The sequence below is a fragment of the Myotis yumanensis genome, unplaced genomic scaffold (assembly GCF_028538775.1).
Source record: "Myotis yumanensis isolate MYYU_CA2020_CCGP unplaced genomic scaffold, mMyoYum1.0.hap1 SCAF_16, whole genome shotgun sequence".
Taxonomy (NCBI): Eukaryota; Metazoa; Chordata; class Mammalia; order Chiroptera; family Vespertilionidae; genus Myotis; species Myotis yumanensis.
This window is the reverse complement of record NW_027223767.1, coordinates 43421401-43445867: the sequence shown is the minus strand read 5'-3', so window position 1 is coordinate 43445867 and position 24467 is coordinate 43421401. Positions and strand designations below refer to the sequence as shown.

Here is a 24467-nt window from a genome sequence, read left to right as displayed (position 1 = left end):
TTCTAGATGCTTCCAATTGTTTTTTTAAAAGTAGCCATCCTAATGGGTGTGAGTCTTTGTTTCATTTTGATTACTACTTTGAAATTCTATTGTTAAAGATTTATTCATTTGGGGTTAAGCACTCTTTTAAGAGGCAAATACACTTAAGAGCTCTTACTTCCCCGCCCAGTCAGTCTGATTCTCACGTGACTGCCAGGTAATAATGGACAGTAATAAAACCTACACTTCTCAAATCATGCACCTATATCCCTGACATTGATTAGTTTTCTCAAGAGAAGGGATCACTGCTTGGAGAGGTACTTATATAATTTGCTAGCATTTCTGATATGATAAGGATTGGCCCTGTTATCAAGTGTTGGAAATTGTTGACAAAATAAGCTCCAGATAAGGGATCAACTGTTTGTGAAACCTATATTACACTCACATTATTTAATATATGTATTAATATTCCAAGTGGGTGATGCAAAGCAAAGCCCTTATATTCTTTTTAAAAAATATATTTTTATTGATTTCAGAGAGGAAGGAAGAGGGAGAGAGAGATAGAAACATCAATGATGAGAAAGAATCATTGATCGGCTGCCTCCTGCACCCCCCGAACTGGGGATCCACCGAGCCAAACCGGCTAGGGCTGTTGGTATATTCTTTAAAATATAAGCTCCAGGAGGTCAGAATATTCTTCTGTTTGGCTCACTGCCAAAAACAGTTCTCAGCTCATAGAAAGGGCTCAATAACTATTTGCTGAGTGAATGGATACATACTGCAGATATACTCTGTGGTTCTCCAAGTGTAGTCCATGGAGTCTGAGAGTGCCAGAGACAGTTTTGACAGTGCATGGTCAAAATTATTTTCCTGGTAATATTAAGACATTACTTGATCTTTTCCATTGTGTTGACATTTTCACTGATGGTACAAAAGTAACAGTGGGTGAAACTGCTGGCAGCTTAGTATGAATCAAGGCAGCATGGCATCAACTTATAGCAGAGTCATTGCATTCTTCACTGCTATACTTATGCAAAAAAAGAATTAAAAGGCCACTTTCACTTAAGACTACCCTTGATGGTACAAATTATGAACTTTATGAAATCTCTTTCCTAGAATATGTCTTTTTAATCTTCTCTGTGATGAAATGGAAGATGTACATAAAGCACTTCTGCTGCTTACTGAAATATATAAGGTTGTGCAATTGTTTGAGATGTGTAGGTTAGACTAGCTGCTCTTTATAATAGAACACAAATTTTTTTTTTTTGAAAGAATGACTGACAGAAAAACTATGGTTATTCAGACTTGGATATTTGAATGAAATAAGCTTTCATTCAAGGAAAATATTTCTATTTCAGTATTTGAGCTTTCATGCCAAAATGATAACTTGGGAAATATGGTATTCACCAAAGTGAGATTAACAGCTTCACAAAACTGATGACATCAGTGGTTATTTTAATAAATGCGATTTTAAAAAATATTGAATGAAATGCATCAATATTTGGAAGATCTGTATAACTCAGTAAACCAGTATTTCCCAAATGGTTTCAGATACCCCATTGCAACCAACCTTTAAGAAACTACCTTTTGTTGAGTTTTGCTACTATCAAGAAAGATATCCACAATAGTCAGAGAAGGCTAAAAAAATCCATGTGAGACAGGATTTTCTTCATTTCCTAGACCAAAATAATATAGTTCAACAGAGAATGGGGAAGCAGAGAATTCAACTGTCTTCTATTAAGCCAGACATTAAAGAAATTTGCAAAATTGTAATACAATGTCACTCTACTTCAGCGGTTCTCAACCTGTGGATCGCGACCCCTTTGGAGGTCGAACGACCCTTTCACAGGGGTCGCCTAAGACCATCGGAAAACACATATATAATTACATATTGTTTTTGTGATTAATCACAATGCTTTAATTATGTTCAATTTGTAACAATGAAATTGGGGGTCACCACAACATGAGGAACTGTATTAAAGGGTCGCGGCATTAGGAAGGTTGAGAACCACTGCTCTACTCAATAATTATTAACAAGTGTAGTTATAGTTCATAAAATATATTATCTTTACATGTAATGGTTTATTATTATTGTTTTAGGTTAATTAATAAATATTTAAACTTTTTTAAATTAAATGTAGTGAAGTGACATTGGTTAATAAAATTATACAGGTTTCAGGTATACAATTCTATAATACATCATCTGTATTGTGTGTTCACCACCCCCCAAAAAATGCTTTTAAATTTCTCCAATTTAATTTCTAACTTGGTGAATATCCCACATAAACCAAAGCTGCTTGGGGTCTTTAAAGATTTTTAAGAATGCAAAGGAATCCCGAGATCAACAAGTTTGAGAAAAGCTGCTCTGAAGTATGTCAATAATCTTCACGTTAGAGATGAGGACATTAAAGCTTACAAAGATTTAGGACCACCCGTTACCGGCCACAGGGTCAGTGTGATGCTGGGTATAGTACCTAGCCCTTCGCTCCGGAGCTTGTATTGGTGACCGTAACTTTCTCCTTGATATCATCTTTGCTAACAAAATCGTTAAACTGGTAGTTAAAGAACATTTCAACAACATAAAGAAGTCTTCATCGCATTCAACGGATTGTTCTTTCTCACTAACCAGCCGCACCATCCTGCTTTCGGCTTGTTTCGGCGAGTGAAACGTGTGTCGCTGAACCATTTCAGTCCGCGTTTTCGCACTGACAACCTGCGGTTTGCGAACCTGAGTCCCGGTCTTGGCGAAAACTCTCCCGGCTCACCTGCGGGCTCTCGGGACTTTGTGGGGCTCCAGGAACCGGGGCGCCTTCTTCCCCGATCCTCCCACACTCAAGACCACGCTTTGCAGGACCGAGAGCTCGGTGACAGCCTCCTCTCACCCTCCGGCTCCCCGGACCCTCCTTTAAGACCTTTAATGACGCTCCCTGGCCGCTGATTGGCTGGCCTGACTACGATGGGCGGGGCACGGCCCTGGATGGCACTTCAGAGCCCCTGGGTCGCCCCTCACCGGCGTCCACCCGGCAGCACCCGGATGAATGGTTCGGGGTCCCCGACTGCCGCCAGGGCCTGGGTGGGACCCAGCGCGCCTCCGGGGGAAGCGGGATCGCCCCTAAGAGCCCGGGCCTGCGGGGGCGGGGCGTCCTGGGCACCGGGGATTGGCGTGCCGGGCGCTGCCTCCCGTCGTGCACTGGGGTGCCGGCACTCACCCGGAAGGAGAAGCGGGGACCGGCTATATGGTGGGGCGCCGGCGCTGTGGCGAGTGGGTGCTGCTCTCAGGTGAGGGGGCGAGGGCGGGCCGGCCGCGTGGGGGCGGTGGGCGTGCGGGGAGGCAGGTCCTGCTCCGGTGAGGGCTGCGGGCTTAAGCGGCAGTAGTGGCGCTGGGGATGGGGACCTCGCTGGACTTCCTAGGGCTGTCTCACCTTCTGCGTAAAGGCTGTACCTGCTCGGGATCCAGGGAAGGAAACCCAGCTTTTCCATTCATTATTATTATTATTATTGATTTGAGAGAGAGAGAGACATCACTTTGTTCTACTTATGTACACATTCACTGGTTGCTTCTTGTATGTGCCCTGACCCTGGGATGGAACCCGAAACCTTGGCATATCAGGTGACCAACTGAGCTAGCCCGCCAGGGCCTTCTGCTCATTTGTACAGAAGTTTAAAGCATCTTTCCTTCCCACTCTGCAAGCTCAACAGGCAAAGGAGAACGACTATGTGGCCCTTTGCTCCTAGGTGGTTAAGAATGAAGGGGTGTGTGTGTGTGGCCGGAATAAACAGGTTTGGGGACATTTACCCAAACGGTTAGGCCTATGGGTATTGGCAAGTGTTTTAGCTTGTGGTCGTCTCTGTGACTTACCTCCTAAGTGGAAGGATCGGCAAGTGACAGAGGGACAAAAGAATGGAGCACGGCTGGTTGGTGAGAACACACGGAGGTTGGTCCGACGCTGGAGGCGTCTTCCACCACCTGCGGGTGGGCGTTGAGGAAGAAGAGCTTTTTGAGTTGCCAGCTGGCTCCAGAGTGAGTTAGAAGGGATGGAAGTCTCCGTGGCTCAGTATAGTTTTACCACCGGGTTGGTGTGTTTTTTTAACCTGTCTCTTGAAGTCGTTTAAATGGGCGGGAAAATGGTGGAACTAAAGCCTTGAATTGTTATGACATTGGAAAGCTCTACAAAGAATCTACTTTTGTAAACCGCAAAAAGCTGGGTTCTCGCTGGAGTTCTTTTTTTTTTTTTTTTCCGATGCAAAAGCATAAGAGTCTTTATTCGATCGCTGGAGTTCTTGGTGCTGGTTCAGGTGGAGAAAGTAGAGGAAACTTCAGATGGGATTGAATGGACCCAAGAAATGGAGTTAGCACTGAGTTGCGTAAGGAGCTGAGATAATCTCGGACTCTATTCTCATTTGGGTGACAGGGATCCATCTCCCAGATTATAGAGCTAAAGTTCACTTCCCTTTTCCGCTCCAAAGAACTGAACTTCCATCTCCTTCTGAGGAGCGGCGTTATGAGGAGGAAGCTAATGGAGAATAGAAGTTACTACTTGACGTCTGGGTTTTTGTATTTGTTCCAGTGTGTTTTTAAGGAAAGTTACATTGGAAACTTTCTTAGTGCCCTTCTCATTTTAGATTCAAGTACACAGCATCTTTGGGGTCCTAGGATTTGTTTAAAAGCCAGTTTACAGCTATTTGTTTCTAACTGGTATTAGCCCCAAAGGAAAGGAGAGGAACTTGCACATGGAGGTGGTGCAAACTCTTCCTTAGGCAACTCTTCTTGAGTCCGAGAGTGCTGACCGTTTAGTTACTCAATTATAGTCCTTCATTTGGCAAACCTTTCAAGGCACAGGAGACGTTTGAGCTCCACCGAGCTTGTGGGTGGCTATGATTTCCTTGGCATTGTCTTTCCTGTTGTTACTTTTGTGAAAAGACATTTCAGAATCTTTTAACCTGCTCCTATGTTGGCAGTTTACCAAATGCCTGAAAAGAAAAGAGAAAGAAATATTTTTACATCGGAGGAGATTAATTGTTCACAGTGAGTTGGCCTTTTTTGGTCATGGGCATTTGACTACTTACATCGAGATTTTGCACATCAGTTGTTATGGCTTTGGCAGCACCTACCTTTCCGTCTAGGACCCCTTTGCAATGGTGCCTGCATCCGATGAAAAAGCAGATTGTCAGCAAGAATACTGTTTAAGATGGTATTGCCATCATAAAAGCTTTGGGTGGCTTGATGGTGTAGCCCAATTTTGTCACATACCATGCAGTTTTGTCTCAGCGCAGTGTCTGTGTGTGGAGAGACCTGGTATACTGGGAAGAATTGGAAAAGCTGTTTGCTCTGCAAATTTTGTGGTGTAAATGAGTTTCCCTTCTCCTGAAACATTTGCCTTGTGTTAGCAAAACATAAGATAGAAGGAAACTCATTACACACTCTCCTAATGGTTAGGCAGAACTAATAAGGGAATGTGTTTAAAATTAATTGTGGGAATGTAAAAACGAGTGGGTACGAATGGGAATGGGGGGAGGAGAGGGGGATCTTAGAGATAGGCTTGTTTTCCCCGGAGCCAGCCGGGATCATTTTTTGGCAGTACGTATTGGCTGAAGTCAGTTTTCATTTCAAGGTAAATTGAAAAGGGAAATTAAACCTTATTGTTCCGCTCTTAAGAGAGGAGAAGGGGGCGCAGGTGGCGGCCAGGGTGGGTGCTGTTGGAGTGGTTCTAGGAGTAATAAGATTAGTGCTGTATTTTAACAGAAGGTGACATCATGGGCCCCTTTGGACTTGAGTTACCCTGTGCTGCAACCTTCATGGTCCCCTTGTCGGAGTGGGCGATGTCGCTGCACATGCAAACGGCCACCGTGGGGGAAATCGGCAGCTTAGGCTTTAATGAATCTTTACAAAGGAGTGAAAACATCCTGAGCCGCCCTGTGCAGCTGTGGGGTGTTTGGGCAGAGAGGTACATGTCCAGCAAGGAGGTAATTAGAACCATTGGCTTGGGTTCTGGAGAACAGATTAGATAAGGGAAGATCAGCACTGGGCAACCCATTCTGGTGCTCCCGTTGCTCTCCAGCGCTGACTTATCTCTGGGGAGGTGACTGTGGTTTAGCACTGCTGTTTGGTGGGGTTTGGCTGTCTCTGAGCAGCCAGGAGGGGGCGATGTTAAGCTCACTTGCACAGCTGTGCTGTGTGCCCCCACAAGACACTGGTTTTTGCCTGCAGTCTTCAGGCAGAAAGGGTTTACGATGGAATCTTGTTGCTTGAGGCGAACACTGCACAGACAGACCCAAACACGCTTTGGCTAGAGGTGGCCTACGTAAGGGTTTGGCCCTGGTTTCAAAAGGGAGGCAAATCCCCCAGGGCTCGTCTGGGTCATAGAGCTAATGTGGTGAGTTTTTTTTGCTTCCTCTTAAGTTTTACGTTAGAATGAGAAAAGGTGCCTGGTTTTCCCCAGGAGGGTCCATTAAAGTTTTTCAGGTTTTTTCCCGGGTAAAGAGTGATAAAGATAGAAGCACACTAACATGATTGTCCCCTTGTCATTTGCATCTCCTCAGATGTTTTCTTGCAATGGGCTTTTGATGTAGGATGTTGGAGAACCAAGAGCAGGAGGTAAGCATGTGGCCCCCACAGAACAGGTGGGCAAACGTTGGAGGGGATTTGGGAAAGGGGGCAGATCACTGCTTCGTGGTATCTTTCCGACGGTAATACCCAGGTGGTTCCGTGAGCTCAAAATAAAACCGGGAGAGGGAAAGCAGTACTAAAGGCATTTCTGGGAAATGAGGTTCCATTTTGACTGACTTTTCCATTTCTTAGACTGCACTAGAATGTAAGCTACACGAGGGCAAGAATTTTTATCTCTTGTTCATGTTCTACCCTCAGTGTCTTAGAAAAGTGCCTGACACATAATGGGTCAATAAATATTCCTTGAATTTAATGAGTAAATGGACAAATGAATGAAAGTTGGTGCTGTCTGTTTGGAAAAAATCTGGCAACCTGAGTTGTCAAAGCTGCCGTGCTGTATGGTTGAGCCGAAGCTGAAGGAGCATTTCTTGCCTCCAGGAGGTGATCACTGTGCGTGTTCAGGACCCCCGTGTGCAGAATGAGGGCTCCTGGAACTCCTACGTAGACTATAAGATCTTCCTCCATGTAAGTGCATCAAACTTCTGTATTGGGATCAACATTTGCCAGGGCTGAGGGATAGTGCTGAGACAGCGCCTGTTTGTGGATGTGTTTGCCAGGCCCAAGACAGAAGAAAAGGAGGGAGGAGAGGAAGAAGAGCTGGGGTATGCCTGAGAGTTGACGGCAGGCTGCCTGGTGGCCTCTTGCTCTAGTTGGAGCCCCTGATCAGGACTGTGGCCTAGTGGCTTAGATCCTCAGTGAGAGCGACGACGGGGAGTTCGTGTGATATTGGTCTTTTCCCACTAAATCCTCTTCATGTACTTCCTCCTGTAGACCAACAGCAAGGCCTTCACTGCCAAGACATCCTGTGTGCGTCGCCGCTACCGTGAGTTTGTGTGGCTGCGGAAGCAGCTACAGAGAAACGCTGGTTTAGTGTGAGTCTGCTCTTGCTTCCTTCTTGGGTCTGAGACTGGCTTTTTAGGTGCTTACTTGGGGATTCGAGTTTACAGTGAGGAAAACGTGGCAACATGCCAGGCCCTAAGGAAACTGAGAAATCTGTTCTTAAATTATGTTTTCCAATTAGTGAAAAAAAGTAAAGAACAGAGTTCTTATTTCTAGGTTTTTTTGACCTAAGAGTGCCATAGAAATGTAAAAAATATTTTTCTTTTTTTGTATGTATTAGTCTAGGGCTAAACACATGTTCTGCTAGCATTTTAAATGTGCCTATCACTGGTTATCAGAAACTTTTTAGCACCTGGACTTACTTGACAGGTGGTGATCCTGTCCATTTGACTTGTAAAAATTGTGATACGTGTGTGTCTATGTGCAAAGACCTTTTCAACAGACTGAGAGCCTTAAGAAAGAGTATTGTTCACTCCTCCCCCATACCTCCCAAATAAATCTAAAAACTGGAGACAATTTAGAATAGTGAGTCCACCACAGAATGGTCACTGAATGCTCTGGTGACGGATGGCCTGTTGATGACCTAGGTCCTAGCCAGTTAATTACCATGTGGGACTGATGAGGCCATTATCATGGGTCAGGCCTTCATGAGCCAGTTGGAAATTCCCCTGAAAAGTTGGGCATCTCTAGCCTTGCTGGTTTTTGTTGTTGTTGTTAATCCTCACCCGAGGATGTTTTTCTATTGATTTTTTTTAGAGAGAGTGGAAGGGAAGCAGAGAGAGAGAAACATCAATGTGATAGAAACCCATGGGTTGGTTGCCTCCTTCCTTGCACGCATCTGACCGGGGCTGGGGATCTGAGCTAGGGATCGAGCCTGCAACCAAGGTATGTGCCCTTGACTGGAATGGAAACTGGGAACCTTTAGTCCACGGGCCGACGCTCTATCCATTGAGCCAAACCGGTGAGGGCTGTTTTAAATATTTTAAAATATTTTTGTATTGATTTTTGGGAAGAGGAAAGGGGAGGGAAAGAGAAACATTGATGGGAGAGTGAAGCATAGATTGGCTGCTTCCTGCACGCCCCCTACTGGGGATTGAGCCTGCGACCCAGGCATGTGCTGGTGGAGCAACACAGGCTGGGCAGTAGTGTGGAGTTTTGAAGCTATAGATTTGGTTCAAATACCAGCTCCGCTGCGTATTAACTGTGTGGCACTGGGAAATTTTCTCAACTGCTCTGATTATTTTCGTTGCTAGTAAAATGAGAACACTAATATCTTCCTCACGGAGTTTGGAAGGATTAGTGAAATAAGGTTTGTAAAACATTGAGCGTAGGGCTTGAAACATGGCATGCAGTGAGTCATTGTTAGCTTCCCACCCTTGCCACCTTATTAAAAGCTATTTGTAGTGATTTGTGCCTCTTTTTAGGGGATGTCCTTGATCAGGGCTGATATGACTGTCTTGCATGTTACACTTATCTTGAGTGTTACATTATGTGACTCCACAGGCCTGTACCGGAACTTCCTGGGAAGTCAACCTTCTTTGGCAGCTCAGATGAGTTCATTGAGAAGCGACGACAAGGTCTGCAGCACTTCCTCGAAAAGTGAGTGAACATGGCAGCCTAGCCCTTGCCTTCTGAGGTAGGGGCAGGGACGGGGGAAGGTGACAGGCAGGGTGGCGCATTGAACATACATTGGGGGTGGACCCTTTTCTTGTACTCTTCATGCTCACTCAAGCCAGAGTCTTCAGAAGATGGAGTTGAGGCCTGGCCGGCGTGACTCAGTGGTTGAGCGTCAACTTATAAACCAGGGTGCCACGGCTCGATTCCCAGTCAGGGCACATGCCCAGGTTGCAGCCTTGATCCCCAGGGCGTGCAGGAGGCAGCCGACCAATGATTCTCTGTCATCATTGTTGTTTCTATCTCTTTCTCCCTTCCCCTCTCCCTTCCTCTCTGAAATCACTAAAAAGACATTTAAAAAAAAAAAAAAAGAAGATGGGGTTGGGGAGAACAGAGCTTCAGGGTGATGCCGCGTGCTGTCCTACCTGTGTTTGCCCCAGGGTCCTGCAGAGTGTTGTCCTCCTGTCAGACAGCCAGTTACACCTCTTCCTGCAAAGCCAGCTTTCGGTGCCTGAGATAGAAGCCTGTGTCCGGGGCCAAAGCCGCACGACCGTGTCTGACGCCATCCTTCGCTACGCTATGTCAAACTGCGGCTGGGCCCAGGAAGAGAGGCAGGGCTCTTCTCACTTGGCTAAAGGAGACCAGCCTAAGAGGTAACTAAAGCTCTCTTTTTTGAGACATGAGGAGCTAGGATTACTGTCACCTGGGTCAGTGAGGCGTCCATTTGATAGAGAAAGTAAAGTCCCAGCATTGGTAGTCTTTCAGAAGAGGCCTTCTCCTGCTCCTGTGCGGTTCTCTTACTCAAGCCAAGGGATGGTGTTACCCGTCCCTGGGTAGCAGGCTCTCTTCTAGAAACCTGGGGAGAAAGAAGAGAAGGCTTTCTTATGTCCTTTATCTCCCCCCTGCCCTTAAAATAACTTTATTGAGAAATAATTCACATTCCATAAATTTCACCATTTTAATGTACAATTCAGTCGTTTTTGTTCATTCACAAAGTTGTGCAACTATTAATCATCATGGTTAATTTTAGAACATTTTCATCACCCCAGTAGAAACCTTGTACCCATTAGCACGACTCCCCATTTTCCCCAACCCCTAGTTCCTGGCAACTACTCCTCTACTTTCTGTGTCTCTGGATTTACCTATTCTGGATATTTCATACAAACGGATCCTTTTATTTAGTATATTTTCAAGGTGCATCCATTTTGTAGTGTGGATCAGTACTTAATTACTTTTTGTGGCTGACTAATAATCCATTCTTTTGTTTGTCTTCACTTGTGTTTATCCATTCATTTTGTTGATCTGTCCCTTCTTTTCCCTTTCCCACTCTTCCAGTTGCTGCTTTTTTCCAAGATCGGGCAGGAGTAGTTCTCCCTCAACGCCTCCTGAGGAAGAAAAGGACCATTTTGAGGTGTGGGCTCCTGTTGTTGACTCCGAGGCTCCTTCCTGGGAAAGCCCCCCTCCCCTTCCCCCTACCTCATCATCATGCTGTGATTTTGCAAGACCCGATGAAGGACCCTGTGCTCCTCAGCCTGTGAGGAGGTCTTTGGGCGGGGACCACGCTCTACCTTTGGATCCTAGTCAGTTAGAAACAGTTTTAGAAAAGTGAGTTCTGGTCTGAGCTCTGGGTTCTGCTCTGAAGTGGACAGAGAAGATGCAGGCACTTGGGTGGGATTGGACGGACCTAGGGCAGTTGGGGAGGTTGGGCTGCTTAGTGTTTGACAGTTGCCTCTGCTCAGGTTGGTTGCATAGAGGTTGGTCACGACATCTCCTTAAACTTCCTCCAGAGGAATAAACGGTATGCAGATGTTTATAAATTAAGCATAAGATCCAGGGGCTGTTGATTTTGAATAGAGGCCCATGTTTACTCCCTTGGGAGCTGAGTTTCTTGAGATGTTTGTTAATGGGCCCATGAGCACTGCCTCAGGTTACCAGTGTGGGGGATCCGTAAGTGGCTGACTTTCAGCTGCCATACTGGATATTGTCTCGGCAGAAATGCTTGTGTAGTTGTGTTCCCACTGCTCTGTTTTGCTGCAGGACTTGGATTCTGGGAGGTGGGCCTCTTGCCTACCTCCTTGCATGGACAGGGTGGGGAGTATTTATTCTCCCACCTCCTTGCTTGTCCTCCACGAATACCACTGAATGGAATGGTGCTGTGACTCCTGTCGCTAGGGTTTCCTGTAGATTCCAAGACCTCAGCCTGGCTGTGTGGGGCCTGAGACCCACAAAATAGGTCACGGCCACCACAAAAGAGAAGTGGCTGTTCGCAGCCGAGGAAGGGCAAACAGCTCAGGGAGCTTTGTTTTGGAAAAGGCTGTCCTGGGCTGCTACCGTCTCTTCTGGTTATAAAGCAGAGACGTGAGCATCTTTTCTGCAGGATAGAATGAGCTCCTTTCTTTTTTTGGAACCCCCTTTTTCCCCCTTAGTAACAGCTCCCTGCCTCCCAGGGCTTCAGCCACTACAGTGTCCCTCTGCTGTGTTGCAGGGCGGCCATATGTTCAATCCAATGGGGCCCAAGGCTTTGTTTCTTTCTGGAGAGAGGGCTCTAGGGACGGAGATGAGGAACAACGCGCCTTCCTTCAGACAATGAGGCATTCTGCCCTCCTGCTGCCATAATTCCCCTCCGCTGAGAGCCGGAGCTGGTAGGGGATGCGTGCCGCTGGCGTTCGGCATTGCTCTGCACTTGGGTTTGTGTGTGGTTCTTCTCGCCCACTCTTCCCTCCTGGCTATCCCTCTGCGCTCTCTTACCAGCCTGTGCTGTGGGACTGTCATGGCATTTAGTTCAGAGTTGAGGGGCTTTGGCCTGAAATAAAATTCAACTATTTAAGACTGTTGTTGCAATTTGTGTCTAACAAGCTGTAGCAGAGAAGGAGGGAATGAAGGCTGGCACTAGTTACTTTCATAAATCATGAATTTATCAGCGTGGAAATAATGGTTCAGAGCTGTGCACTGCAGCCCCTGCATTGTGAGTGCAGCTCCAGTTCACTACTGGAGGAAGGATCGTCTTCCAGAGAGCCAGGATCCAGCTCTTCTCACAGGTATGGGCATGAACCTTGTTAGGGATAATTTACCTGATGCTGCTTCCATCCTCGAAGCCTGTCTGAGGTGCCAGGTGCTGAAAGAGAAATAAAGTTTGTCAACAGGCAGATGCAAAGCCCTGGCTGGGACTCATCTCTCTTTCCTGCCCGCCTCCCCTGAGTCTCTCCTTTATATGATGCAGCAGAGCAAGGCGAGTAGAGAAAACCTACAGAGGCAAATCCAAAATGTCAAAAGAAGTTCATTTAAAAAGGGGAAAAAAAACTCCATACACAACCCTCACAAAAACCCGACAGATGCTAAGCTAATGGCATCCGTTCTGCCGATTGGTGGGGATGACTCATGAATATTAATGAGTCCAATGCTCCAAATGGTGCAGCTGTGAACCCAGCTGTGCCTGAAGCTCTCTGATCTCAAAACTTCCAGACAGGAGCCGGAGGTGGTCTGTGTCAATTCCCTACTCAGCCAAAAAACAGCAAGCTGGGTTGGCCTTCTTCTGTTCGCTCCTTTTCGTCTGGAGTTGGTGCTCAGCAGCTAGTTCTGCCAGCAGGGTAGGCTGCTGGGACAGCAGGAGCCATTCAAAGACACGAATGCAATTTTTCTGACTCCTGGCTTTTTTAACGATCCATTAACAGCAGTGTATATAACAGCATCTCAGTTAATCTAAGGCCATGCACCATCCCCTCACTGTCTGGTGCAGAGTTGAGTGTAGGCCATGGAAGGAGATGTGCTAAGAACGGAAACATTTTTCTAATAATACAGGCCTGCAGTTAGCAGAAAAACAGCAAAAATGCATTTCCTCCTTCACCCAGGCAGTGCCATTTGCCTTTATCGTGGTGTGTTCTGTCCCTGTGTGTACTCAGGGCTAGTTCCCATGGCAGGTGACCTCGGTGGCCTACTGAGCTGTTTTGTAGAAAGAAAGTATTTTTTTGTTAGAATTCAGGATTGAGGTAGGTTCTGTGCCTGATGTAGTCACCATTCTTCCAACAGCTACTTCCATGGCCCAAGGCCAGTCATCTGTTACTCAGGATGAGCGATCCCACGCTCATGGGTTTGGTTTTGTTTGGTGGAAGGAAATCTGTGTAGGAGGGCGGAGGGGGAGGGGGGTTTTCTTGTATGAAAATCCTAAGTTTCACATACATCATTTTTGACCTTGGTGCCCAATGAGGAGGGCAGAGCAAGTATTGTACTCATTTTCTAGCTGAGGAAACTTTTGAGTTGAGCTGAGCATGGTTTTTAAAAATATGTTTTTAGCCCTAGCTGGTTTGGCTCAATGGATAGAGCATTGGCCTGTGGACTGAAGGGTCCCAAGTTTGATTCCGGCCAAGGGCACATGCCTGGGTTGTGGGCTCGATCCCCAGTAGGGGGTGTGCAGGAGGCAGCCAATCAAGGATTCTCATCATTGATGTTTCTGTCTCTCCCTCTCCCTTCCTCTCTAAAATCAATAAAATATATATTTTTAAAAAAGCTTTCCCTTTTAGAAAAAATAAAAAAATATGTTTTAGATGATGGTAGAATATATTCATGTGAGAGGTCTTTTCCAAGCTCTATAAGACAAGGTGTTTCCCCCTACCCCCCAGGTTTTTTTTTTTTTTTAATCTTAAACCACCACTACTAAGAGAAAAAAACCACCCTTCTCTTTTCAGTTGCTCTTAGAAATCAGAGCTCCTCCACGGTTCTGTTTTCTGACTGCTAAGGCCTTCGATCCACACCAAGTCCTAGGCAACTCGTAACCTCTCTGGTAGCTTTGCCTGCGAGGTGATCGTGACTTTTTGACATTAAGTTTGTGAATTTGTTTATATGCCTTAGCTCTTGCTGAATATTCTTAACACCTACCAGTGAGGAGGACAGTGGGCCTGGAGGAAGCAAGGTGGGATTGGAGGTAGAAATGGAAAGACCAGCTCCCGGCCTGCCTCTCGGAGGCCGCAGGAGCATTCAGTCGGCTGGAGTGGCATCTGTGGGTTTATGTGTGAGCAGCCAGCTGAGACTCGGCTAAAGCCAAGCCGATAATCACTGTTGTGCAAGATAGTGACTTCCTCAGTCGAGCTGGGGCAGTGATCCTAAGCCACCCCTCCCGGGTGGCCCTCTGCCAGCAGGGACCGGCTCTGTAGAGGGCACGTTGCCCAGCTCAAGGTAACCCTTTGAACTGTAGACAGTGTCCCTGTTCCTGTTCTAACCACTGTACCTTCCTTCCCGAGGGTTTCCTTAACCGATATGGAAGCCCCCCACCCACCTCTTATCTCTCACCTGCTCCCTGCCTCAGCTCTTCTAAGGAGCTGTTTCAGGAACTGCCGCAAAGCCCAAGTCCGCACGCACGCATCTATCTGGCTTCCAGCCGGGCAGCAGGAGCCAGTCCTGACATCTTAGAGCAGCGGTTCTCAACCTTCCTAATGCCGAGACCCTTTAATACAGTTCCTCATGTTGTGGTGACCCCCAACCATAAAATTATTTTTGTTGCTACTTCATAACTGTAATGTTGCTACTGTTATGAATCGTAATGTAAATATCTGATATGCAGGATGTATTTTCATTGTTACAAATTGAACATAATTAAAGCATAGTGACTAATCACAAAAACAATATATAATTATATATGTGTTTTCTGATGGTCTTAGGCGACCCTGTGAAAGGGTCGTTCGACCCCCAAAGGGGCCGCGACCCACAGGTTGAGAACCGCTGTCTTAGAGAAATAACTTGGGTAAAATCAGTTCCACCTTAGTCATGGCTGGCTTTGGAACTGGAGTGCTGGAACCTCAACTCTCAAGATACAATAAATATGGACAATTTATACTCAGAAGAATAACAAGAGCCACACTTTTTAGGAGACAGTGCTCCTGACTCAATGAACAGAGTGAATAATTTTGCTTCCTTTTCATTAAGGGGAGACCTGGTCCACTTCCACAAGCAGAGGAGGAAAAAATAAGGTGCTTGCATAGCAGGGAAAGGGAGGCTTGAATAGTAAGTAGGGAGAGATGGTAAAGCCAGAGTGAGAATTACGGGGTCACCTGAAAGTCTTTAAGGATTTCCCCCCCTGGAAGGGCAGGGACATGAGATGCTTCTGTAATCTGGGTTATGGAGAGCCACCAGCCACAATTACTATCTGTGGCTGTCGAGTCCCTCCTTCCTGTCCTTCCAGCCACTCACTTTTTTCTTCATACCATCTGGAAGGGGCAGTTTTTTTAAAAATAAATTTTTTGTTAATCCTCACCCGAGGATATTTTCCCATTGATTTTTAGAGAGAGTGGAAGGGAGGGAGAGAGACACAGAGAGAGAGAAACATCGATGTGAGAGAGACATCAATTGGTTGCCTCCCACATGAGCCCTGACCAGGCTGGGGATCGAGCCTGCAACTGAGGTACATTGCTCTTGACTGGACTCGAACCCAGGACCCTTCAGTCCGTGAGCCAGCACTCTTATCCACCAAGCCAAACGAGCTAGGGCAGGGGCAGTTAGTTTAAGTCCTTCCACGAGTGCTCTAGCCCTGTGTATGTCCCCTCCCTGGTGGCCATGTTGGTGTGGGAAGCCAGGCCTCCCGACGTCCCCACCCGAGTCCCTGGCAGAAGGCCCAGGATAGTGAGAGCCCGAGGCGGTTTGTTGGAGACAGTGCAACCTGCCCATACGAGACTTAGATATATTCTACCAATTAGGGCACATCTGTTCCAAATGCTGAAAGGCGAGCACTGTCTCTTTAAGAGCCATCCCACTCCTCTCCTTGAGTGATGAGGGCTGGGAGCACAAGGGAGTCAGATGCTGATTAAACAGTCCTACTGCTGAGCTCTGTTAGAAAATTACTGTAATTATGATCTAGTCCCAGCAGAGGGATGAGTTCCAATCCTGCTAATAACCCTTCCAGGTGCCTCAGATTCAGGGCCCACGGGAGGCAGCTTCGACAGGGCTCTGGCTGGCAGCGGGGCCAGCGATGGCCCTCCTGTCTGGCCTGTGCGGGCGCAGACAACAAAGGCACTGGACCCCTCATCTTATCTCAGCCTCCTGAGAAGGCAATGGGTTTTGGTTGTGTTGTGGTTGTGCTTTTGGTTCCTGACAGCTCATGGGAGTCATTTTGTAGGAGAAAACTTTCCCCTAAACTAACATGAAGAACCAGGAAAATCACAACCAGGAGATGCCAATCTGTCCTGCCTCTCCTCGCTTCCGCCCGGGGACTGCTCAAGCACTGCACCCGCCCACTCTGCGAGGCGGGGGAAGCAGAGCCGCCGCCTGGAGCTGCAGCCGTCTTCGAGCTTGTGCCTATGAACCCGTGTTTCTTGCTCTGAAGGACAGTACACAGCATCTCACTTGGTCCTGACCAAGAGTTTCAGGGATTTCTGCCACTGGAAAGGGAAACGGACAGTACACAGAGCTGCTGAGAGAGTCGGTGTAATGCAGCTCTAAACCAGCATGTATGGGCTTATTCATTTGAAAACGTCATTTTTGTAGTGCAAATCGGCAGTGGTGCAGGCCAGCAAATCTCAGAGGTGTCTGTGCAGCATAGAAGCTCGCTGGTGGTTCTTAAACCCTGAGGAATTCATGGCATGCGTACTCTGTCTTCCCAGCCTATCACAAGCACAAACTTCTGAAAGGCAGGGCAGTTTCTCTGTGCTTGGTCCTAAGCACACCCAAATGCCCCCAGACAATGGTTCTCAACCAGGGGTGATTTGGTTTCCAGGGGACATTTTTGTTTGTCAGAACTGGGGTGGGGGGTGGGGTGGGGGGGGGGAGTATTACTTGTATCTAGTGTCTAGAGACCAGGGATGCCACAATGCCCCCAACAACATAAAATTATCTGGCTCAAAATGTCAATTGTGCCAGGTTGAACCCTGCACTAACAGAGTGAAGCAATAAGCTCCAAGTTTTGCCCTCTCTGCCCCCCAAAACTTCCATTGCATTGCCTTGGAAATGTTTAAAAAAAATGATCGCCAAACCCGGCCGGTGTAGCTCACACCAAGAGGCCACTGGTTTGAATCTGGTTGGGCCACATGCCAAGGTTGTGGGCTTGATCCCCTGTCAGGGGCATGCCGCCGATGGATGATGCTTCTATCTCTATTCCTCTCCCTTCCGCTCTAAAAAAAATCAATAAAATAAATTTTTTAAAAAAAGAAATGACTGCCAGGTATGGAACAGACTGTCAAATCTCAGAGGGAAGGATGGGAGGGTGGGCGGTAATCAACCAAAGACCTTGTATGCATATATGCATAACCCATGGACACAGACAATAGGGTGCTGAAGGCCTGGGGAGGGGGGGGAGCAGGCTGGAGGGGGTCAATGGGAGAAAAAAGGGAACATAATGTAATGCTTTTCCGGAGGTGGGGATATGTTAGCGACAGGCCCAGCGAGGGTGCTTACTGTAGGAGCTTCCAGTAGATGTCGGTGGTGTGCGTGTGCCCCTTGGTGACTCAAGGCAGCACAGTGCTGGACAAGTGTCTGATGGTGGGGGAAAGGGAAGTGTTTGAAGTGTGCTTTCTGCTCCAGAATCAGATGTGGGGGATAAAAGGTGGCCAGCTGCTCACCATCCGGTTAAGAGTGTCTGCAGTGGGGCCAGATGCCCTTGTGGAGGACCAGCACTAGAAGCCTCTCGGCACTTACTCTCATCACAGGAGGCCAGGAAGTGGCACATTATTGCTCTGTGCCACAAAAATGCTCCCCTCAGTGGCACTCTGCCAGGTGGAGAGGTGGTGGGGTGTGATGGGGCCCCAGGAGGGAATTGAACACACACAGCTGCTGACAGCCAGCCAGCCCCAAAGCAGCTAGAGACACCAGGCCTCTCAGAACTGCCTGGCGTCAGGCAAAGAAAGCCTAGTTGGCAGGGTTTGCCTAGATACCAGGCCTGCAGAGGAGAGGACTTCATTAGAAGGGACATTGTACCAGGAGAGCCAGGTAATCTATCTACCACCCACTCCCCTGGTGACTGGGCAACTCATTTTGCCTTATTTTTAGGGTGATCCCTCATCCTGGTTTACAACTGTGCTCTTGGAGTCATTATGAATAACTCCCCCTTTCAGTCTCTAAAGTGTCTGTTTGGAAAATAAATTATATGGTCATCCTACTAATTCAGTGGTTCTCAACCTATGGGTCGCGACCCCTTTGGGGGTCAAACGACCCTTTCACAGGGGTTGCCTAAGACCATCAGAAAACACATATATGATTACATATTGTTTTTGTGATTAATCACTATGTTTTAATTATGTTCAATTTGTAACAATGAAATTGGGGGTCACCACAACATGAGGAACTGTATTAAAGGGTTGCGGCATTAGGAAGGTTGAGAACCACTGTACTAATTGTACCTCTAATGCAATAGTTTTTTTTTTGGAGATTATATATCTATATCTATATCTATCTACATCTTAAAAATGTATTAATTGAATTCCAAAGGGTTGCAAAAGAATGGTCATTGATTTATACTAATGAAAAAAGAAAAAACCCACCACGTTTTCTGCACAGTTAGTGATAGGGAAATAGGGAGAATCATTCAAATCCCTCGAAGAAGAAAAATCTCTTTGTAGTTTCAAACTCTCTACCCAATTTCTGTAAATTCAAATGGGAAATGAAATGACTGGACAGGAGGGGACGGGAGGGGAGGAGCAAGGGACGATGGTAATCCACAAACTAGAAAATTAGTTGGAGTCACTGAGCTGTGTAGCAGGGATAATCCTCTGTGTAGTGGCTGCTTTTTCAAAAGTCAGCCCCGCCGGTTTTGCTGGTGCTCTGGGAATTGGCAAATCTCTCCACTCCTGGTGGGGAGACCTGCGGGGAGAGCTTTTTGGCCAAAGATTAAAGCACCTCTGTCCCTGACATCTGAGTGTTTGTTCTTAAGATGCAAAGAAGAACAGAAAATAACATACCTTGGTTTCTTTTCTTTTTCATGCTTGCTTTGCTTCAACTCCATTTTTTCAGGCTGCTTTGTAAAGGCATGAGTGCGTCCCCTCCACCCCACGTCTTGCTCTTTGCATCGACATCACGGCTTTATTGTGTCGCAAGTGACTGGCATGGAATGTGGGCTTTGAAAATGTGTCACTGGAGGTGTGTAACTGCAATAGACTATGAGGGATTCAACAAGCAAAGCAGCAGACTGAGAATTTAAAGAGTCTTTTCAGCCCTAGCCAGTTTGGCTCAGTGGACAGAGCGTCGGCCTGCGGACCGAAGGGCCCCAGGTTCAATTCCGGTCAAGGGCACGTGCCTGGATTGTGGGCTCGGTCTAACATTCAGGAGACAGCCAGTCAATGATTCTCTCTCATCATTGATGTTTCTATCTCTCCCTTCCTCTCCCTTCCTCTCTGAAATCAATAAAAATATATTTAAACAAAATAAATAGTCTCTCCTTTCATTTCCTCTCCTACAGCAGATTTTGTGTGATTTTTGTTGAAGTCACCACCTTGCAGATGCTCAGTTTTGCCACTTGGCAAGACTAACTGGTTACAAATAAGGCAGCTCAACTGAGCAAGCTAAAGTGCAAAAAATAAAGTTAATGAGAATGTGAAATCGAGGCGATTCCTTACATATTAGGTTTAGAAAAAATATCTATCTGGAACAGGAGGGAGGACATCTAATCAGCCCTACCTTTTGGCATTGCGTTCACTTTAAATGGAATCAAACTGTCTGGGTTTAGGAAATGAAACTTAATAGGAATTCTCTTTCCCATTTTTATTCACCAGAGGGAAAGATATAGTTGGTTTTGAATTAAATTCAGACTTCTAAGAGATATAACAGGCCATTGTGTGGGGAAATGTAATATTGAGGTAACTGCTAAACAGTGTCTGTGCTATTTTGCTATATGGATGACAGAAAAAAACACTAGAAAAATGTAGTTTTAATGAAATGTAGCTTGAAAGATGGCTTTCAGAGTATTTAGTATTCTCTGATATTAGTTTGGACAATACAGGCCAAACTATACCAGCCCCAGGTCAGATTATCCAGTGGATGTCAGTAAGTTCTGTGTAAATTATTTATCTGTAAAAGGCAGATAACACATTTGCTTCTTAAATTTAGGATCGGAGCTTTCTTATTTTCTCTCCTTTACATAAAATCAAGGAAGAAAAAAAAGTCTCCCACCTCTAACCCTCTCCTATTTCACATGCCAGATCAATTAGTGGCTATGAAGAACCCATTCTTAAAAAAAAAAAAGGAACCTGTTCTACATTTAATGTGGTTAGTTAAGTGGTCTAACACCCCTTAGTTATCCAGTTAGTCACAGGCAGTAAGGTGGGGATTTGGTTAGTGGAGTCAGAGAAGTGGTAACCTGACTAGCCAGTTGCTTTCTGAGGCTATTGGCTGATATACTGAGTGGGGGGCAGTTTTTCGAGGTGAGGATGATCTCCAGGAAGACCGTAGGAATCCGTTGTTTCCCAAAGGTGTCCTTTAGAACTTTACCCTAACAGATAATGCCCTTCAGCCGCGTAATAGTCTCATCAACACATCGAACTTGCACCATCTTCTTCTGTATGTAACAATGGCAGAGATAGCCAGATGTCTATGGACCAGGTTTCCAATCAGTCTATTTGTTAACATCGTCCAGGGCCGATCTGATTTCTTTTTCCACTTGAGGCTTACAGCTAGAAGGGTCAGCGGTCCAAGTGTGGTGCCTACCTTTGCAGTTTGGCCAATGTTGTTTCCTCAGGTCTACAGAGACAGAAGGGACTACTGCACTAAGGGGATTTTGTTTTAAATGCTGGAAGCCAATGACTATGCTATTGAGAGAGCCTTGAACTGTGCAGAGAATGAAGTTACCTTGACTTGGCCCCTTTTTCCTCCTCCTCCTGCCCCTGCCCCAGATACCTGCTCGATCAGAGCAGTGCCACAATGGTATTCTCTCCTCTGGCCTCACAGCCTCCCAGCCTTCCAGGCTTGGGTCCTTAGGGGTTCTCCAGGGAGGGAACAATCAGGGTCATAGAGGGGTTCCTGTTTGCTCCCTCTGTTAAACATGTTAGAACAATGCCCATTGTCCTTACCTGTAGGTTGGGATTGGTGCAAAGGTTCCTAAAGCTGGAGGCCATTGGTTCTCTTTGGTTCATCTGCTCATATGCTGCCACCTAGTGGTTCCTTGTCCTTTAGCAGCCTGTGTAAAATGAAGGGGACCTTATGGACAGTTCAGTATTGCCTTTTATCTCTTTTCTATTTTTCTCCCAGACCTAAGTCCTCCCCTTTTCTTACCTCTTTTTACAGCTCATACACAAAAGGCTTGATTGTTTTTTACTCCTGGGTCAGAAAATCTGAAAATGAAGAGCTGGCATAGAATCTTTTGAGAAACATGGAATCCACTGACAACGTTCCTGTTTGCTCCCCGGTTTCTCTCTGTGGATGGTGTGAGATGAATGTCTTTCTGCAGGGCTATGATATGGTTGTCATAGAGGTGAGGAAGGCTACTACCCATCCAGGACTGCTCTGGATAGGCAGTTTCAGAGATAAATTTTCTTTTTTTTCCTTTTTTCCTTTTTCAATTACAATTGACATTCAATATTATTCTGTATTAGCTTCAGATGTACAGCACAGTGGTTAGACAATCATGTGCTTTACAGAGTGGTCCCCCGCCCTGTATTTTAAGTACCCACCTGCCCCATATATAGTTATTATGATGTTATTGACTATATTCCCTATGCTGTAATTTACATGAAAGAAAATTTCTTTGGCTGCTCAGTTGCCCATTTTCCAAAATTTCTTATGTAGATAGGCAATAATAACAGCTAACCCTTATTGAGGAGTTACTATGTGCCCATCATTGTTTTAAGTACATTAGCATGTGTTTTTCTTTTAATCGTCCTAATGACCTGGTGAGAGGGAGTATACCTCTTCTAAGGTGAGGAAACTGAAGCATAAAAGGTCAAGTAACTTGCTCTGGGGAACATATGTAGTAAATGGGGAACTGGGGTTTATTCCCAGGCTGCCTGGTTCCAGAGTTTATGTTCTTTTTTAAAAAAATATATTTTATTGATTTTTTACAGAGAGGGAGGGAGAGAGAGAGAGAGTTAGAAACATCGATGACAGAGAAACATCGATTAGCTGCCTCCTGCACACTTCCTACTGGGCATGTGCCTGAAACCCAGGTACATGCCCTTGACCGGAATCGAACCTGGGGCCTTTCAGTCCGCAGGCTGACGCTCTATCTACTGAGCCAAACCGGTTTCGGCGAGTTTATGTTCTTAATAACTCTGTTTTGCTGCCTCTTCAAGGTACAGATAACCTGAGTGCTAGGTACAGGCAACAGGAAAAGGAACAGGGCTGGGTATACACAAGCCCTCTTTAAAGTTCTTGCTTGGCCCCTATCTAGGACTTGCTACCATACAGGGCTCCGTTGGGTAGTTAACTGAGGGGGAAAGGGAACTCTCCAATGTGCTGACTTCAAGGACTTTCTTTGAGCCCTGTCTCATCTCAGAGAGATTCAGCACATAAGAAAAATAACCAAGGAGGCACCCAAAGGACGTCTGAGAGGCCAAGCAGGCAGGCCTAGGTTCCAGAGATGCTCCTACCCTGAAAGACAACTGCAAGTCCCCTTCTCTCTCTGGGCTTTTGTTTTCTCTCTGGCTATCCCTTCCTACTTCGTATGGAGTTGGCGCGAATGCCCAGAACCAGCATTTTGATGCCATCACAAAAGAAACTCAGCACCATCACACATGGCCAGGAGCCAAATCAGAAATTTATTTGTGCTTTTCAAATCAGACAAAACAAGCAGAGACTCCCTTCTCCAAAGGAAAAACCTTCGACAGGAGGTTTCCTTCTCTCTCGCCTTCTCTGTGACAAGCCTGTGGAAAGGGCGGACGTGGCTGTGCGGGCATGTTTAGAGATGGAATGAGCTGTGACAAGGCCGGCATAGTAACAGGGCTGCTGAATATGCCTCTTCCCACTTGTGCTTTGATGGTTTACAGTTACTAACAGGTGTCAGAGACGTGGGTCTCTTCAGTAAAGAGAAGAGCCTGTGGTGCTGGTGGGGTAGCAGAGGTGGGAAGTGGGAGCTCTTGATGATCAGTTTCTTCATAAAGGCAGGCTAGAGAGAAGGATACATGTCCTACAGGAGGAAAAACACATACGTTTGCATGTCTGATTTAAAATACAGAAGGTATAAAAGGGCGCAGAGTAAAAAGTGTCTCCCTGTCTCACAGTCATACAGCTTCTCTGTCCTTGGAGGCAACCGGCGTTAGCATTTTCTTTTCCTTCCAGAGCATCTCATCTATCTATATAAAACCCTAATATGCAAATAGACCAAATGGCAGAATGACTGGTGGAAAGACTGGTCATTATGACATGCACTAACCACCAGGGGGCAGACGCTCAATGCAGGAGCTGCTCCCAGCCTGCAGGCTCTGACCAGCGGCGGGGGCTGGCAAGCGGGTGGTGCCAGGCCAAGGCGGGTGCAAGTGGGGGCCCCAATCACCCCACCAGTTGCCCCATAGATCGACCCTGATCACCGGCCAAGCCTAGGGACCCTACCGGTGCATGAATCTCATGCACCAGGCCTCTAGTACATTTATAAGCAATTGGAAACTTCCTTTTTACATGAGTGGAGTAAGTTAGGCCTACCTTTCTTTGCTACTTTTTTTTTTTAATTTACTAACATATTTTAGAATGTATTCCATATCAATGAAGAGAATTTCATTTTCCTTTTTTACTGTTGCATAGTATTCGATTCTATGAATGTACTACAGTTATTTGGCTAGTTCTCCATTGAACATTTAGTTTATTTCCAATGGTTTGTTATTACAAATAAATAACCTTGTGTGATGAACATTTTGCATGTACGGAAGTGTAGCTGTAGGACAAACTCCTAGATGTGGAATTGTTGGGTCAAAGAGAATGAGAAGATAAACAACTTTGTCATTAAATAAATCAGTCAAACCTGTGAATCTGCTTAGATTTGAGAGAAAAATTCCAACCCTTCTACATTCCTGGCCAGGAAATGGAGCCCTCATTGGGAAAGTCATGAAGTCACACCTATGCGACAGGTCTGCGCTGGTGCTTTACGGTTGTACAAGGGCATCTGAAAGTAAGATCTATCCTTATGTATTTTCCTAAAAGAATCCACCTGGTCTGGAAGATTCCAAGGACAGTTTGTATTACTGTCACACATGTCATCCCTCACCCCCACCAATAAAATCAGCTCCCATTTCAGGCCGGAAGATGGAGCTAGTGACATCATGCTAGCTTTGGGTGCCCTCTATCACCATCCTAATTCTAAACAAAACCCATTCCATGCCAAAGCGATTGCAACATTACCTTACCCAAAGCAAGCACTTACCCAACTATTTTAAAATGTGATGTGGTTCTTGCTCATAAAATAAAAGCCATATTCTTTATTACCTAAAAGTTAATTTATGTTCCCTAGGAATCCTCATACTGGGCTCCTTAT

At 46.0% G+C, this 24467-nt stretch overlaps 2 protein-coding genes across 5 annotated transcripts in view; one reads left to right on the top strand and one right to left on the bottom strand.

Moving 5' to 3' along the window:
* Positions 1-3194: 3194 nt before the first annotated feature.
* Positions 3195-19321, top strand: SNX11 (sorting nexin 11). Of its 3 annotated transcripts, none has more exons than XM_070394043.1 (8): positions 3195-3258; positions 6520-6574; positions 7025-7111; positions 7418-7518; positions 8990-9085; positions 9541-9753; positions 10436-10511; positions 19028-19321. In XM_070394043.1, the coding sequence occupies exons 2-8, from the start codon at positions 6551-6553 to the stop codon at positions 19037-19039; spliced, it is 609 nt and encodes a 202-aa protein (XP_070250144.1). In that variant the 5' UTR covers positions 3195-3258; positions 6520-6550; the 3' UTR covers positions 19040-19321. The 3 variants fall into 3 exon arrangements, with proteins under 3 accessions (XP_070250144.1, XP_070250143.1, XP_070250142.1); XM_070394042.1 differs by lacking the exon at positions 19028-19321 and adding an exon at positions 11586-11927; XM_070394041.1 differs by lacking the exon at positions 19028-19321 and having other exon boundaries at positions 10436-11674.
* A 3419-nt stretch (positions 19322-22740) lies between these two features.
* The window catches only part of SKAP1 (src kinase associated phosphoprotein 1), a 304194-nt gene continuing 302467 nt past the window's right edge, over positions 22741-24467 (bottom strand). For both annotated transcript variants that reach the window (XM_070393189.1, XM_070393190.1), the window contains one exon: positions 22741-23129. The gene's annotated coding sequence lies outside the window, so the exon portion shown is untranslated. The remainder of the gene's footprint in view (positions 23130-24467) is intronic.